Source organism: Camelus ferus, chromosome 13 (assembly GCF_009834535.1).
Source record: "Camelus ferus isolate YT-003-E chromosome 13, BCGSAC_Cfer_1.0, whole genome shotgun sequence".
Classification (NCBI taxonomy): Eukaryota; Metazoa; Chordata; class Mammalia; order Artiodactyla; family Camelidae; genus Camelus; species Camelus ferus.
In genome coordinates this window covers 13,308,877-13,325,011 of record NC_045708.1, presented here as the reverse complement: position 1 = coordinate 13,325,011, position 16,135 = coordinate 13,308,877, and the positions used below count along the sequence as shown (strand labels likewise).

General features: G+C 42.8%; 1 protein-coding gene across 1 annotated transcript in view; it reads right to left on the bottom strand.

Annotated features, from left to right (window-relative positions):
* MICOS10 (mitochondrial contact site and cristae organizing system subunit 10) overlaps window positions 1-5,834 on the bottom strand; it is a 28,686-nt gene extending 22,852 nt beyond the window's left edge. The window contains exon 1 of the mRNA XM_006188276.3: window positions 5,687-5,834. Within this exon, the coding sequence (XP_006188338.1) occupies window positions 5,687-5,750 (64 nt within the window). The 5' untranslated portion in view covers window positions 5,751-5,834. The remainder of the gene's footprint in view (window positions 1-5,686) is intronic.
* Window positions 5,835-16,135: the final 10,301 nt, after the last annotated feature.

The following is a 16,135-nucleotide window of genomic DNA, read 5'->3' as shown; positions in this document are numbered from 1 at the left end:
AATACCCCACAAGACTATGAGGATTAAATGAAATAATGCATATGAAATGAAACATGCTTATTTAGCACAGTGTCTAGACATGGTATGTGCCCAATAAATGGTAGCGATTATCGTCATTCCCTGAAGAAGCCAAAGTCTCTCTCGTCTGGAACACTGCCTGGACAATGTCTGAAGCCTGAAGTGCAGACTTCCACCCGGTCCACCTACTAAACACCCACATATTCTCTAAGACTAAACTCCAATGTCACCACCTCCTTCATATTGCTCAAGAAGGTAAGCCCCTCAAGGGCAGGGCCAGTGCCTATTCATCTGTGTACCACACCAGGGATTAACGCCTGGTATTAAATTGTTTGGAGACGTATACATTAATGATTACTATTACATATATAACCTGGAATATTGATTGTCAGGCTTCCAAACCACCCGCAATAGCTGAGATCAGAGCAAATGTGTCTATTACTTTAACTTATGACTGTAATCCTTCATTTACATGCCTGCAGCTAGTATTTATGAAGTACAGTGTACTGACCACTCTACAAAGATTGGCTCATTTTATCCTTACTTGTAACAACTACCATTTTATAGTTGAGGAAACTGAGGCACAGGAGAGGTACTTACATTTATTTCTAATGCAAAAACACAGGGAAAAGGCATGTGAATGTTACCACAGTCAACTGAGTGGAATACATTCTAAGGGCTGCTTAAAAATGTTCATGGCTTGCATTTTCCCTTGTGCTTAATACATGTGGCTTGCAAGGACAGCCTTTTTCAGGAAAGTTATCACAGCCTTGGGCAACCCCTCCCCGACCATGACATCTCCTTCCCCTCTTTCAGATTTCCTGGACAATTCATGGATTATGAAGACTAGATACTCTTTACTCTGGTCTTGCAGCGGAAGTAAAATGTGGGGGAAGAGGGACACGGCCTATTTTACAATTTTTCAGGTCACATTAAGGATTCCCAAGGCCTCCACAGGAATCCACAGACTACCGGAATCAGATTTTCCTCAAAGCCTCCTCCAGCAAATCTGCAAATCTGGGGCCCTGGTCTCTGTCACAGAGACATCAACTTGGTCACGAGGTCACAGTGAGCCAGCGCAGAGCTTCTGCTTTCAAGAGTGGGTTGTAACACAACACTGAGGGCAGTGACAGTGCTTCCATGACCTACACTTGCAGGGCTTAGAAATTCTTAAATTGCAGGGAAGCATCTCCCTAAGTCTCATAGTTCTGTGATTTTCTCATCTCCTATAATCTTATTTTCCCTGGAAAACAGAAAATCAAAGTAACCTCCCATTTAGTCCAGAGTGACAAGTACCAGGTGAGGGCATTAGCTCTGTTCGGGAACTATTAAGACACCTATGTTGACAAGATACTATGCCTTCTTTTCTCATTAGCAAGAAAATGTGTCTTATTCATGTGGGTACGCACAAGACTAGTCAGCATGTACATGCAAAATAAATGGCACAGCCCTTGAACTGAGTGGGAAAGAAATCCAGAGCATTCAGTAAATGAAAAAACTTAAAACATAAATTCATAAAATTAGCAAAAACCATTAATGATGCATTCACATAAAACTAACGGAAGATGCTATTAATAAAATGTAATATTCTTCACTCCTTTTTAATTTCCTGCAATAAGGCTTTGGCACTACCACTTAAACCAACATCACCCTCTACTTGTTTAAATAAAAAAGTACTCTCTCATTTATGTTTCTTGGTTGACTACTCTCAAACATTTCTTTACTACTTCATTGAGATTACTAACAATAATTTACATTCCCAGATGAAACTGAAAGTTGGTAAAAGTTCCAAGAATCCAAGGGCACATGATCAAATGTGTCAACTGGCAGAAATGCACAGGAAATCTACTTTAATTGACTTCTTAAATTTAAATGCTAATTCATTCAGTTAATAAACACACTGGATAGCAAATATGGACAGAGGACAGAGTCTACAAAATTCTCAGCAATCCGTGTCACTCACTTAACAATAATTATTGTATGCCTCCTCTATGCCAGGGGCTGCGGTCAACAGAGAACAGTCTCCGGTTCTCATGAAGTTTACGTTCTACGGAGGAGGGACAATCAGGTAAAGAAACAAACTGCAAATTCCAGATGGTAATATGTGCTATTAAGAAAAATGAGTGATGTGATGGAGACTAAATAGGATACCTAGGATCTTCTTAAATGCTAACAAGGTTATTTTTTTTTTTAAGACTTTAACATCAAACCTTATGTATGAACTAGGCAATGCATACGAATGGCAGCGGCAGGAATGAGAATAGAAGCCAAAGAGAAGGATGAAAATGTGAGGAGGAAAAGGAAAAGAAAGGAACAAGGACTTAAAGAAGAGAGAAACAGATGTGTGACGAACAATGGCCTGTTGTGCCTATTACAGGGCGGTGTGTGTTTTGATTCATAGGATCAGTACATCAGATCAAACCATATTAGAAACCTTCTATCCTACATACTCCTATTACATACAAATAAATAGATCGCTTCAGAGGAAGAGATCATTGAAGAACATTTTTTTTTAAAGAACTAGTCCCTAAAGTACATGCTTGTGAGACCTCTCTAACACAGCTGTACAATATCGAGGCTAAATACAAGTGATTAAAATAGTCATTTTTCAGCAAACCAGTGGGAAAAGAATAAAAACACTTAGGTATAAGGCAGCCAAACAGAGAAATGCTCACAAAGGGAGCTGTCCATTCACCTTGACTTCCCTTCAGTCTCTGTCAAGCCAGAAAATATGAAATTATCACTATACAGCTGAAAGCCTGCCTTGGCCCTTCTTCCCTGCCTGCATTGTCTCCAAAATCTGTATCTATCCTACAGCAGGTGGCCATTCCCTGAGTCTCCATCTCCATTCTGAAGTACCAGAAAAGCAAGTAGCCAAAGAGGTTTGAAGAGTTCAATACACTCGCTGCCTATAGGAATAAGAACTAACACATGACAGAACAGTGTTCATCCCATAGTCTCAAATACCTTAGGCAAAAGTCTCCTAAAATTACACATCCATGCTTCATTCCCCTAAGTCCATTAATAAAGGGGCAACCTCCTCAAAATCTGAACTCAGTTTCTCTCTCAAAATTAAAAATCTCTTCTCAACTTCATTATCATTCTCAAATGCAACCATGTAAGCAGAAAATTATGAGCTTTTTTCTCAATATAGTCTCTCCTGCACCTCATATAATCAGTTACTAAGTCTTATATGTAACTTAGTGTAAATGAGGTTCACATGCACCCCTCCTGCTTTACTTCCAAATGCTGATCAATGACATCACCACTTAACCAAGTTGTAACCTTGGAGTCATCTTCATTAAGAAATTAAATGAGACTGTGAGCCAGTTGGAGAGAAGATAAAGAAAACAGCATTTACTGAATTCCTACTATGTACTTGGCCTGCTCTGGCCTAGGAGGTGGGTATTACTATCTCCATTTTATAAACGGAGGAAAAAGTTTGAAGTTTCTCAAAATTTTCTGGTTCCTTTCTGGTCTAACAGTCCAGACTTAGCACTTCACATTCACAGTACTGTTAGCCTCCTCTACTTCTAACTTGTTCTGTTAAAACACTGCCAGAACAATCATACCAAAATTCCATTTATATCACATCAGTTCCCTGTTGAGGGCAGTGAAATGCCTCCTGCTTCTCTTTTTGCCCACTGACTGACCCAGGGCTCAATATGTATTTATTGCCTAAAACCATCCCATGATTCCCCACCAGTCCAGGCGTAATGAACCCTGGGAGCAAAAAGTAACAGATTTTTAAGACAGAGGTGCTGAATATGCAGAACGCATGTGAAAGTCAAAGGCAATTCAAAAGCTTTCAAGATAAAGTAGACTCTCTCTAAAATATTTCACAATTCTGACTCCACCCAAACCAGCCTTCTGTAGGGAGTAGGATGCACTAAAATTACAGCGGGGGTTCTAGCCCCAGCTCCTCCAGTTCTAGCCACTTAACCTCTCGGTGCTTCAATTTCCTCCTCCATAGAAGTTCAACCAGCCTCTGCTCAAATGCTTCCACTCTTCCCCACTACCCAAGTCCAAGTCATTGTCCAAAGCATAGCTGAAGGCCTATTTTCCTCGCAAACTTACTGGATGACCTCAATTCATCACTCCACTTACTTGATTTATAATAATAGCTCTAGAGCAAAAAGAGTCCGAATCACTCGTTTTACTTTTATCTGTAATCACACATCACTGTGTATGCCCCGCCCACCCATGTCCCACTCGTGAATGACACTGACACTACTCACTGCCTTAGGTGACCATCAGCAGCACAATATTAATATCAACAATTATTACTACCACCATTTACTGAATACCTAGTAAGTGCCAGGCACTGTGCAAGTATATTGTGTATTTTTCTATCCTTCAGTCTTCATAATCCTTTTAGGTAAATCTGTATCCGCATTTCATAGTTAAGGAAGTCTCTACACAAACTCATTTAATCCACCCAACAACTCTGTGAGATAGTAATAATTATTATTGCCAATTCACAAATAAGGAAACAGGCACAGAGAGGTTAAATAACTTGCCCCAAATCACACAGCTGGTAAGTGGTAAATTCAAGGATGAAGAGGTAGCTGTGATAAGTTAATTAATTTATTGACTCATTCTCAACAATTTTTCCTAAGCACTCTTCTGAGGGATGAGGATACAGCAGTGAATAAACCATGGAGCTTACAATATTCTTTCTTTTCCAATACCTTCATTCAAAGGCACAATCCTAAATCCTCTTAAATACGCTTAAGATTTCCATACAAAAATATCAAATTTAGATAATAAAAATTAGTACCGAAGAAAAAGCATGGGACTTGAAGCAAGAAAATCTGGGTTAAATTGCCAACTTTGCCTTTTATTAGACCCTGAACAACCCCTTCACTGGACTCTGAAGACCTGTATGAGATAAAGTATTAAGTTGCAAACCTAGCTCAGTGTCTGGCACTCAGTATGCACTCAGTAAATGAGTTTCCCTCTTTCCCTCTCCCCTCCACGCAGTGACTTCATAATTTGTGTCGTCAGTGAGCACATGTTAAAAGGCTACGCGGAGTTATACTAAGGGCTGAAAAGTGACCAATCAACCTCTTACTTTTGCAAGGCAATTCTCATTCCAGGTTCACCATCACTATGTCTCGGATTTCAGGCCCCAGACTTCTCTGATGTCGATAAATCAGGTTACAAGTCGGGAATGACAGCAACTCACGTGAAGGCCTGGAAATACTTAAAAAATGCTCCCGATGACCTTCTTGAGAAGGCACTTTTGATACAGCTGGGGAGGATTGTGGCCTCTTGCCCAGGCTGCACGCTCCGTGCGGGAGATGTGACACCAGGGAAGAGAATCTTAAGCTTCTGGCACAAGGCTGTGTCCTGCATACGGTTTTAACTCGCAGAGCTCCGCAACCGTCCTGCCACCTGCCAACTCGACCCCCACCTCTTCGGGGATGCAACCCCACCTCTTCGATCTCGGGCGGCCGCCCAGGCTCCTCAGGCCCGAGTCCCCCGCCACCCGAGTGACCTCCCGCCCGGGCTTGGGCAGCTCGCCCTGGCCTGAGGGGCTGGAACAGGCCGGACGGCCTGACCTCTCACAGGGCCTCCACCGGCCCGCAGGCCCTCCTGGTCAGCGGAGCCCTGAGCCGGCTGTTTGACTCCGGGCGGGGCCTGCCAGGGACAAGGAGCCTCTTACCTAGCTTCACGACCGCATCCGCCAAGCACCGGTCCCACTTCCTGCGGAGCTCTGAATCCGACATGTTCCCCACCCGCAGCTCCAGCTTTCCCGACGGTCGTGCCCCGCGCTCAGACCCCAGGCAAGTCTCGCGAGAGCCAGCCGCGATTCCCGGGCCCGGAAGGCCGGCGCCGGCACGCCAGATCTCGCGAGGTGATCTGACTGCTTCCGTACTTTACGGGTTTTTTTTTCAGTTGGTCGTCAAGGTGACGGGTTGCCTGGAGGCCTGAGGTGACCCTGACCTTGGAGCCGCGCCTACCAAAGGGTTGAGAGACTGACCGGTTTCCTAGGCGGCTTCCCTGTCTGGAAGGACCTTCCACGGCACCACCTTCCAGTGTTGGCCTTGGAAATTCCCAGGGCAAGTGAGGGCGCAGCGCTTGATTCACTCATTCATTTACTTACCTTGACTTTCTCCTCCTTCATTCACTCATTTATTGCAGTGCAACTCCTGCCTTCACCATTACAACAGAAATTGCTCTGGCAAAGGTCACCTATTGCCAAATCAAATGGACGCTTTTTGACCTCTGTCCAGCATTGGACACAACTGCTCTCTCTTTCCTGATCCTCCTTGGCTCCGCCTTCTCTTTGTTCATTTGATTCCCAGGACACTGGTCTTTCCTAGTTCTCCTCCTCTGACTCTTCTTTTTAGGTGTCCTCCCTGGGCTGTTTTTTCTCTGCCAGCTGCTTAGAGTGTTCCTCTTTACATACTCTCCCTGAGTGATTGCAGACATTGCCAAAATCTATCTCCAGATCAAGCGTCTACCTCAAGCTTCCGATGATTCAGCCTCTTTGCTGGTGTCGTTGATTTTAGGTTTCCCTCCCCGTTTCCATCCTCCGTCCTACCAGCAAATACAAATTTGACCACATTATTCCTTTCATTAGAAGCTGTCAATGACTTCCATTCATCTACTGGCTATATCCAAGCTTCAATGAGTTCATCCCAGGAAGTAATAGACTTTAGAGCCCCCCTTCATCCACTAATAGAGCTTAAAAACGCCCTCCATCTTCTATTTACAGGATCTCGCCTGCCCCATAGGATTCTCTACGTTGTATGGAAACATATCTTTATAGATGTTAGTATCTGGCAGTTAAACCAGAAGTTCATTAAAGGCTTGAGCTGCCCCTTCTTCATCTGCACCCATTCTCTATGAAGTATTTGTTGAACTGAATCGAATTCATTCACCCATTTATGTATTCATTTATTCTTGACATCTTTAACAGCAGAGCTGCTATACTGGTCCTTGCTCTGACAGAACACCTTCCTTAAGGAAGCCTTCTTCCACCCTTCTTGCAGCTTTCATCTGGGCTATATACCAGACTGTTGTAATTGTTTGCCTGTCTCTTGGATGTGACTGTGAGCTCCTTGAGAATGGGGGCTGTGCCATTCCTGTATCCCTGATGACTAGCAGAGAGCTTGGCAAATACTGGATTCTCAATAAATGCTTTTTGAATTGATGTAAGTAAGAAAGAATATGTAAATGATTAACTGATTGAATTAGCAAGAGAAACAGTCTGTTCTTGGAGAACTTTATAGTGCAGCATTTGTGTTGAAAAACAGAAGGAAAATTAACCTCACTAAATACCCGTGATGTATCACAAATACCACCAGGCGCCTCATATAATTTCATTTATCCTCACAGCGGGTTGAGATTAGTGTCTTCATTTTCACAGATTTGGAAACTGAGTCTCAGAGCCATTAAGTAATGTGGAAGATGCACAAGCCTCTGCATTGTGTAGAGTTAGAAACTGACAGAGGCATTTTTATTGGATTCAAGAGAGTTGTAAACTTTTGTAGAAGGCAGAGAGCAAATTACGAAAGCAATCAGAGGCAGATGGTATAGCATGATTTCTGGAGCCAGGCTGTCTGGGTTCAGATTCCAGCTTTTTCTTAGCTTTGTATCTACTATTCTCTCTTTCTATGGTTCCTTTCCCAGGATGATGCTTTGTTCACTGCTGTATCCCCGACCATAGAACATTACCTGACACACAGCATTTGCTTGATAAATATATGTTGGTTGAATGAATAAAATAAATGAAAACTCTGGAGTTTTTATAGTTCTTGGAGAGCAAAGACCAATACAAGTGGGAAATTAAAAAAAAAACAGCAATATACACATTATAAACTTACTTTCAAATGATTAAAAATAGATTTCTTAATGCTGAAGATGGGAGTTACAAACATGGAAAGGGAAGACACTTGAAAGAACTCTGCTGTTGGATTGGAATTTAGTATATCATTATGAACTCATGGTATTTAATGTAATTGAAATAGGTATAAAAATGTATGTGTTTCCCAATCCTGTATACTGAGAGGGTCTAAAAGCAATGACACACCAGTAACAATATGAAAGCCTAAATCTTGTCTTCTAAACACCATTCTCTATTAAAAGGACCCAGGACTCCATGGCAAAAGGATCAAGACTTCAGGGCTCAAGCAAGAAAAATTAGAGAAAATCCTGGAATACCTGTATCACAAAGTATGGAAACCTTCAAAAGATGATAGAGTCATGTGAAAATGTTTTTAATAACTATAAACCGCCTAAAGAAGTGCCTGGTCGCTAACTGGAACCCTTGGTGTAAGTTGTTATTATCATCATTAGAACTTCTCCCAATTACATGGGACAGGTTGTATGGGACAAAGATAGAAGTTTGCGTTTCAAATGGATAAAGACAGAGTCTTGTAATAAAGCAATTTCACAGTAGGAGAGCCAACACCAGGAAAAATGAAAAAACAAAAACTGTCACTTAAGTGTAATAGATTTTAGCCTCAACTGGTTAATCAACTAAACATAAGCTCTTTGTTTAGTTTACTAGGTTGTAAATCCAGCTTCATTAACAACAGAGATTAGAATATTTATAGCACAGCACCTGCATAAATAAAGGTCTTTTAGATCCCAGGGGTTTTTTTCTCAGTTTCCCTTCAGTTAAAAAACGAATTCCTTTCTTAAAGGGAGATTTACATTTTTTTGTTTCTTATCTTCTTTCTCTCTAAGAGGGATCTTATATCATTTTGCCCCTTCAGTAATGTGTTCAAAGTCAAACAGCTACTAAGTAGCTTCCTTGTTTCGTTCAAAAGCCCAAGTGGCTGTCCCTTAAATAAAAAATAAAAAATAAAAAAAAGGCCAGAGGGTCCCAGTGTGAAGCAGAAGCTTAAGAGTAACAACCAGAGAGGATTAAAGTATAGGTTTGTGGTCACTTTTTTTTAACTATATCTTTGAACTGACCTTAGAGAGAGTCTGAGGGAAGGCGTGAAAAGGTGCAGTTGAAGGGACATTTTCTGCATCACCTGCACTTGACGTGGATGTGTGAGAGACCGTGAGACTGAGACAAACAGCATCACTCAATTAGTTCTGAATCTAAGCGTGTGAACTGAGTGAGTGAGAGATAGTACAAGTGTAATCATCGTAACTGGAGTATTAATATTTCAAGGGCCAACCAAAATCATTTAGACATTTTTCCCCAGCAGAGCTCCCCTGGCTAACTTAATGTCAAGTTACCTCTGATTTTGACCTCGGTTTTATCAACTCAGCCATGATGGGGTAACTGGATATCACCTGTCTGTTCTGTGGGTTAATAAAAAATTAGGGAATGCATAAATGATTTCTTAGTCAATGCAATCTCTTTGGTAGAGAAAATAGTTCTAAACATGGGACCCAAGTGGAGAAAAGGGCATTCTTGGCAGAAAATAGGCTGAATAGCATCTTCTTAATTTCTCCTCTGTCTCACAGCTAGAGAGGTGGGTGTCTCAGCCCTGAATTGGCACTTAGGCCTGTCTGCTTCTGAAGTCACACTTTTTCCTGGGAGGTTGATGGATGGGTTTCAGTGGGTCTTTCCATGAATCCCTGAAACTCTATGCAAATCTTTATGTATGAGTGCCTATCTTTTTTTCTTTGAATCTATAGCTTTCTTCTGGTTCTCATATGTTAAGAACTATTGACCTGGAGTCAAATACAGCTCTGGGGATGAGGCTAGTCCCTCCAGCAGAGGGCAGTGGCTCCCACATTTGCTGACCTCCTTGACCTCATAACATTGGTTGTCAAGAGATGGGAGAGGTTGAGCCAGGTAGGGCTGACCCAAGGGCATGACAAGAAAACACCAACCTTCCCCTGCTCTTCCTGTTCAGTTGGTTTTGACACCCCACTTCCAACCCCCAGATTGCCACATCGTGGGATACATAAACTCTCGGCAGTGGCTCTGGGGAAAACCACCTTCTCCCGTCAACTTCTTGAAAGGGCCTGGAAGATTCTTTTCAAGGACATAGTTTTTCTAAGCTTTTTTGCTCCTTTGTCAATGCTAGTTTCTCTTGCTGCTTTTGTGGACATGTTTAGACCACCTGAACAAATGCTGATTTGGAGATCCGGGTTGAAAGACATTTTTCAATGGAAACGTGAATGAACTGACTTTGCTTCTCACTTGGATGCCTTTGCCTATAGAATCAACTCCTAGCTCCTTAACTTAGCATTCAAAGCCCTTTGAGAATGGTTCCATTCCCCCTTCAGTTCTTTCATTAATCTCCCACACAAGGTTGAAACAAAGCAGGACCCTCCAGGGGAAAAATCCTTTGTATGTCCCCTATATTTCTTTTTTTCTTTCCTTCTTTTTTTTTTTTTTTTTTTTTTAGTAGAGGTACTGGGGATTGAACCTAGGACCTTGTGCATGCTAAGCATGCAGTCTACCACTGATCTATACCCGTGCACCCCATGTCTACCATTTCTTGTTTGTAGAAAAGAGGCTTCATTTATCCTCCTTGACCTTCCCTGAGTTCCAGAGGGAAGATTCAAATAGTTACTATTCATGGGAGGGAGAGAATGAGAAACAAATGAGGCAGGGTCAAGAAATAATAGTGCAGCCATGGGGCAAGGTCCCAGTTCCTCCCTAAGGAATACACCTAAACAATACCTTTGAGTTCTTCTGCAGGAACTAAGACCCCCACCCAGGTGGAGCATGGTAACTTCAGGCAGAGTACAAGATTCCTAGACCATTGCCCTGTTACCTCACCACTAACCAATCAGAAGAAAGTCTGCACACAGCGGAAGATCAGGAAGACTCTGATCCCCTCCCCCAATGACTCTCCCTTTAAAAACTTTCATGGTAAAGCAGAATCTTTGGAGTTGGTCTTTGGACATGAGTCTGCCTTCTCCCTAGGTTGCCAACCTCCTGAATAAAGCAAACTTTTCTTTCCAACCAACATTCATCTCTCGAGTATTGGCTTTCAAACAGCTAGCAGCTGAACCCGAGTTTGGTAAGAAGGTTTCCACATAAGGTCTCCTTCTTGGCCAAACTACCCCTGCAATTGCTTTGGGCTTTCCAACAAGCTCTTAAAGAGGTCACTCCTTCCTTCTTGTTTTCCTTATCATTCCCATTCTTCAGCTCCTCTTCCTCCGTGGAGACTTCTCTGGGTGAGAAGCAGCAGAACAGAGAGTTAATTGTTAAGGGCTCTGGAAGAATGAGCAAGTGCAAAGGCCCTGGGGTGTGAGCCTGATTGACCCTTTAGAGGAACAGAGTTTGCAAACAGGAGATGAAGTCAGAGGGGTGGTGGAGGCAGATGGTCTACAAACTTGTAGGCCATGGCAAAGACTTTGGTTTAATCTGAGTGAGATGGGAAGACATCAGAGGGTTTTGGTGAGAGGAGTAATACCAGCTCACTTGTGTTTGACACAAACCACTCTGACCATTGTGTTGAGAGTAGAATTTGGGAGGCATGGGCAGAAGCAGACAGCCAGATAGAAGACTATTGCAACCATCCAAAAATGATGAAAAAGGAGGCAGTGAGAAGAGATTGGCATCTGGATATTTTCTGAAGGTACAGTTGATGAGATTTGCTGATAGATGGGAGTATGGGGTTTGAGGGGAAAAGAAAGGAGTTAGGGATGGTTCTAAGATGTTTGGTGTGATACAAACACTGAAATGGGAAGTGACACTGAAATGGGAAAAACTAGGAGGAAGGAGCTTCCATGGGGGGAACAGAATCAGGACTTTAGTTTTGGCGAGGCTAAGTTTGGAGCTGCCTAGCTGACCCAGTTTATGTGCTGCCCTCCATTTCCTCAACTCTTTCTCCTCTCCACACTGCCTTGACTCCTTCCTCAAAGAAGAGCCTTGGCCACCACAACTAATGGTCTCCTGCTAAGACCACTGGCTGGCTCAGTCTCTCCCAGGGTGAGAGCCAGGCTCCAGCTCACCTCCACCATGCCTGCTGCAACAGGAGCTGTAAAAGCTCCAGGCACTAGACCCAAATGACCAGAGCACAGAGGCTATGGTTCCTGCCAACACTTCTGAGTCCAGATTAAGTTCTAAACCAGGGCTCGGGGAGCAGGCATCCCCAAGGAGCCCAAAAAGGCCAGGTACTACAACCTAGAGGTACAGGGGTAAACTATTATCAAAGACAAGAGATGAGAAGGAGTCAACAGATGAATTCTATTTCCTTCTGCAGGCCAGAAATAAGCATTTGCCTTCCCAAGAGGCAGCACCAGGTGCCGTGGGATCTCCCCACTCCCCAACCCCAACTCCTACCCCTGGCATCTCTGGAGGTGTCCCCATGTGAACACACCACTGACTGTGTTCTCGTATGAACATGTGGCTAGCTTGATAATGCGCTCCCTTGTGTTTGTTTACCCTCAGTCTCTGCCTCCTTCTCCTTTTCCCTCCCTCTTTGCCTTGGGATTGCATTTCTCCAGTAGAGCATGTGCATGTGTGAGCTCTGCTGTCTAAGGAGCCCTGGCTAAGTCCACATTCAAGTGGAAATGCAGAGTGAGCTGGGAGAGCTCAATGCCTACATATATCCTTCTCTAAGATGACCCAAGGACTGAGTATTGACAGAGGAGAAAGGAAGCCCAAGGGCTGAGCTTTGCGGCGGTCTAACATTTAGAGGCTGGGGAGCTGAGGATGAATCAGCAAAGAGGAATGAGAAGGAAAGACCATGGGTGGGAGGAAAACCAAAAAGGATGGTTTTCTGGAAGTCAAATGAAGAAAATGTTTCAGGAAAGAGAACACAATTAACTGGTTCAAATGAAGATGGAGATTAGTCATTGGATTTAGCATCAAGGAGTTTATTTTGGTGACATTGACAAGGACAGTTTCCTTGGAGGGGTCAGAGCCAAAGCCTGAAGACAGTAATTCTGAGAGAGACCGGGAGGAGAAGGACTGGAGACAGCAAGCGTACACATCTTTTCAAGGAGTCTTCCTCTAAGGAGGGAAAAAGAAAAGGAGCAATAGCTTTAGAAGGGGTGGAGTTGATATGGGTTTTTAAGGATGAGAGAAATTACTCACGTTTGTGTGTGGATGAGAATGATTTTTTAGAGTGGGTAAAACTAATGATACAAGAGAAAGAAGAGAGGAGATGGTTGCAGCCTGGAAGTTCTCAGTAGAAATGCTAAGATTTTAGATTCCAGGGGGCTGGAAGGAGGAGGTTTGTTTCTGAGGAAAGAGAGAGATTGCTAGACATCTGGAATTTCCTTTCCATGGATGCCTGGGTCTCTAGGGTCCAACTTTTAAACTTGAACATTTACTTTTTGATGTGGTTAGAATCCCTGAGCCCACAGTATGTTCCCAAGAGTATTTAATTAAATGGGAATCTGGTGTGCATCTGTGACTAATTAATGCTGATCAAAAACAATTAAATATTAAATGTCAGTGCTGTTACCTGGTTCCTTACTAATAATTGCAAAGGGCTGAATGTAATTATCAAGTCCTGACCTCCGAAGGAACCAAGTTCATGTTAAAATAATGAAAGGCTAAAACTGAGCTGATTAAAAAACAGATTTTGTAAATTTTTAAAAATATTTGAAGCAATGAAATGCTGAGCGTCAGAGCAAGGGAATCACTTAGAGTTCTCCTCCTCAGCATGTGGGCTTAGAAGGGCCCTCTGACTAATAGAAATAGTGGCAGTTGCACTTAGCAGTGTACTAAACATTTCTAACAGTTCTTCTTAGAGTAAAATATGCTTTCACATGCTGATAACTTATATGATGCATATACATATATAGTGATGTAATTCATTCATCAAATGTTTAAAGAGGACTTGATCTGGCCAGTCCTAAACTGTGCTCTGGGAATGAACAGATGCCTAAGATGAACCCTCTGTCTTTAAGATCTAGCCTGCTGTTTCTCAGAGGATGCCCTGTGACCACCGTTACCAGAACCACCAAAGGGGTGCTTTGCCCTTTCTCTATTCACCTAGTGTGACTAGGGGCTGCTGTTGTCTCCTGGTTTCATACACAATAATTTGTTTTCATTTCTTGTACTGTTTGTTTTGGAGTGATTTTTAAAGATGGCGGAAGCAGAAACATCTTTATTCAGCCATCTTGAAACTGGTCAGCCCCCACGACCCTTATGGTCTTGATGAGGGGTGGGGCACATCCGGTGGACGCCACAGGTAGGCTGCTTCTTAGCTACGGGAGCAGTAGGGGAGACGGGAGGACAAAGACCAAAAGCAAGGGCCTGGGTCAGTGTGGTTACTGAGAGCCAGGAGAGTGAGTCAAGGCCAGAGGGCCATCTAGCAAAGAGGTGAGTGGAGGGTAGGAACCATCGCACGAAGCCAAAACAAAGAGGGTTTATGAACAAGAAGCAGCAGGGTGGAAAAATAAGGAGATGGTCTGGAAGGATTCCAGAGACACACTGGGGATGCTTGTGGTGACTTTAAATCTCACCCTAGCACCGGCTTGAATGGGCCACCCAGGTCATTTAAAAGCATCATGGTGGGTGGGCAGTTCGATGTTTCCCCTTCATCAGCCGTCTGAAAAGTTAACAGTAAGCTCCCTTCATGAGAGTCTGAGTTCTGAGCTGTTGTCGTCTGTAAAGTGCTCATTTGATGTTCCTGGGATGGTACTTGATACTTCACATTCTTAATTTGGAAAGAGGAGACAACTGTAGTCCCCTCAGCCTACTTTACGATTGCATGGGGGTGCTGGCTGGACTTTCATTCTGACTTTCCCTTTTGGGCACAGGACACTCTTAATAGGGACTATTTATCCTGAAAACTCAGACACATCTGTCTTCTGCTTGAAGCCAAGTGCGGGAGAGGGAGGCAAGGCAGAAGAAAAGGGAACTCACGGTGCTTATTAGCACCTGTTGAGTGCAAGGCACTTTCCACATGTTGTCTCTTGCATTCTTCTAATAGCCGTGTGGGCTGAGCCTCCTTACCCACTTACAGGGGTGAGGAAACCGTGACCATGCAGGACATGGAATCTCCACGCAGGTCTCTCTGGCTCTAAAACTATGATCTTTCCGGCACAGCACAATGACTATGGCTCTGCCACAGCCAACCCTTCTTCCCTCCCTCCTCTGTCTCAGCAAGAGGAACACTGCAGGGCGGGAAGAGGTGACCAACCAAGAGACAGCCACTCTCGTCCCAAAGGAAGAAGATAAGCTGACTCGAGGCTGAACTTTTCTCTGAAATATGATGACTCTCATCTTTTAAACCATGAATTAAAAACACTTAATATTGACTTTTAATCTGGCTAAATATAAGAGATCCTCTTACCTACTAAATAAATATATGTTGAACACCTAGTTTATAGAAGATACTGTGACAGAATGTTGGAGGATTTGGAAATGTATAAAATATAGGTGAATTGTGTAAAATTATTTTCACGGCTAAGATTAATTTGATTTTTGACATACTGAAAAATGTCCAATTTTCAGTTTGGTATTTGTCACTGGCATTCACAAGAGAGGTCAGGGCTGGATTTGCCAGTAGGGGACTCACCCACCAGGAGGTATTGAACTCTTGAAAATGGATGAATTTTCAAAGAAGATGGAATTACAAGGGATAAACATAAAGACTAGGATACAGCCTTAAATTACACTAATTCTTGGGAGCTGCAAGAGAAAGTGAAGCCAATGAAATCCTAGGGATGAAAAAGGAGGAAGAGATGAAGGAAGAAAAGAGAAACAAGAATAATTATTTTATTTTTTTAATTTTGGGGGGAGGGTAATTAGGTTTATTTATTTTAATGGAGATACTGGGGATTGAACCCAGCACCTTGTGCATGCTAAGTGTACACTCTACCACTGAGCTACACCGTCCCCTTATTACGTTTTAAAATTTTTTTTTCTTTTTTTTTAAGAATAGTAAGAAAGGGCATACACACAGAGCTGCAAAAGGGGAGGTGGTCAAAGGTACCCAGGGCTTCCCAGAGGGCAAGATGAATTGGTATTTTTTAAAAAAACAAGGAATATGAATATCAAGTCAATGATTCTCTGCGGATGTTGCCTTTTGAGACAGTGGTGAGAGCAGAAATCAGAGAGCAGAGTTTAAGACAAGTAGGGAAAGCTGGTTCATTACACAGAGGAAAAGGGAAGAAAATTGAATGCCTACAAAATACTCAGTATTCAAAGTGGGCTCCGGAAGGATTAAAGACCTTTGAAAGATAAAAAATATATTCAACAAAAGAACAGAACGTAGGAGAATGT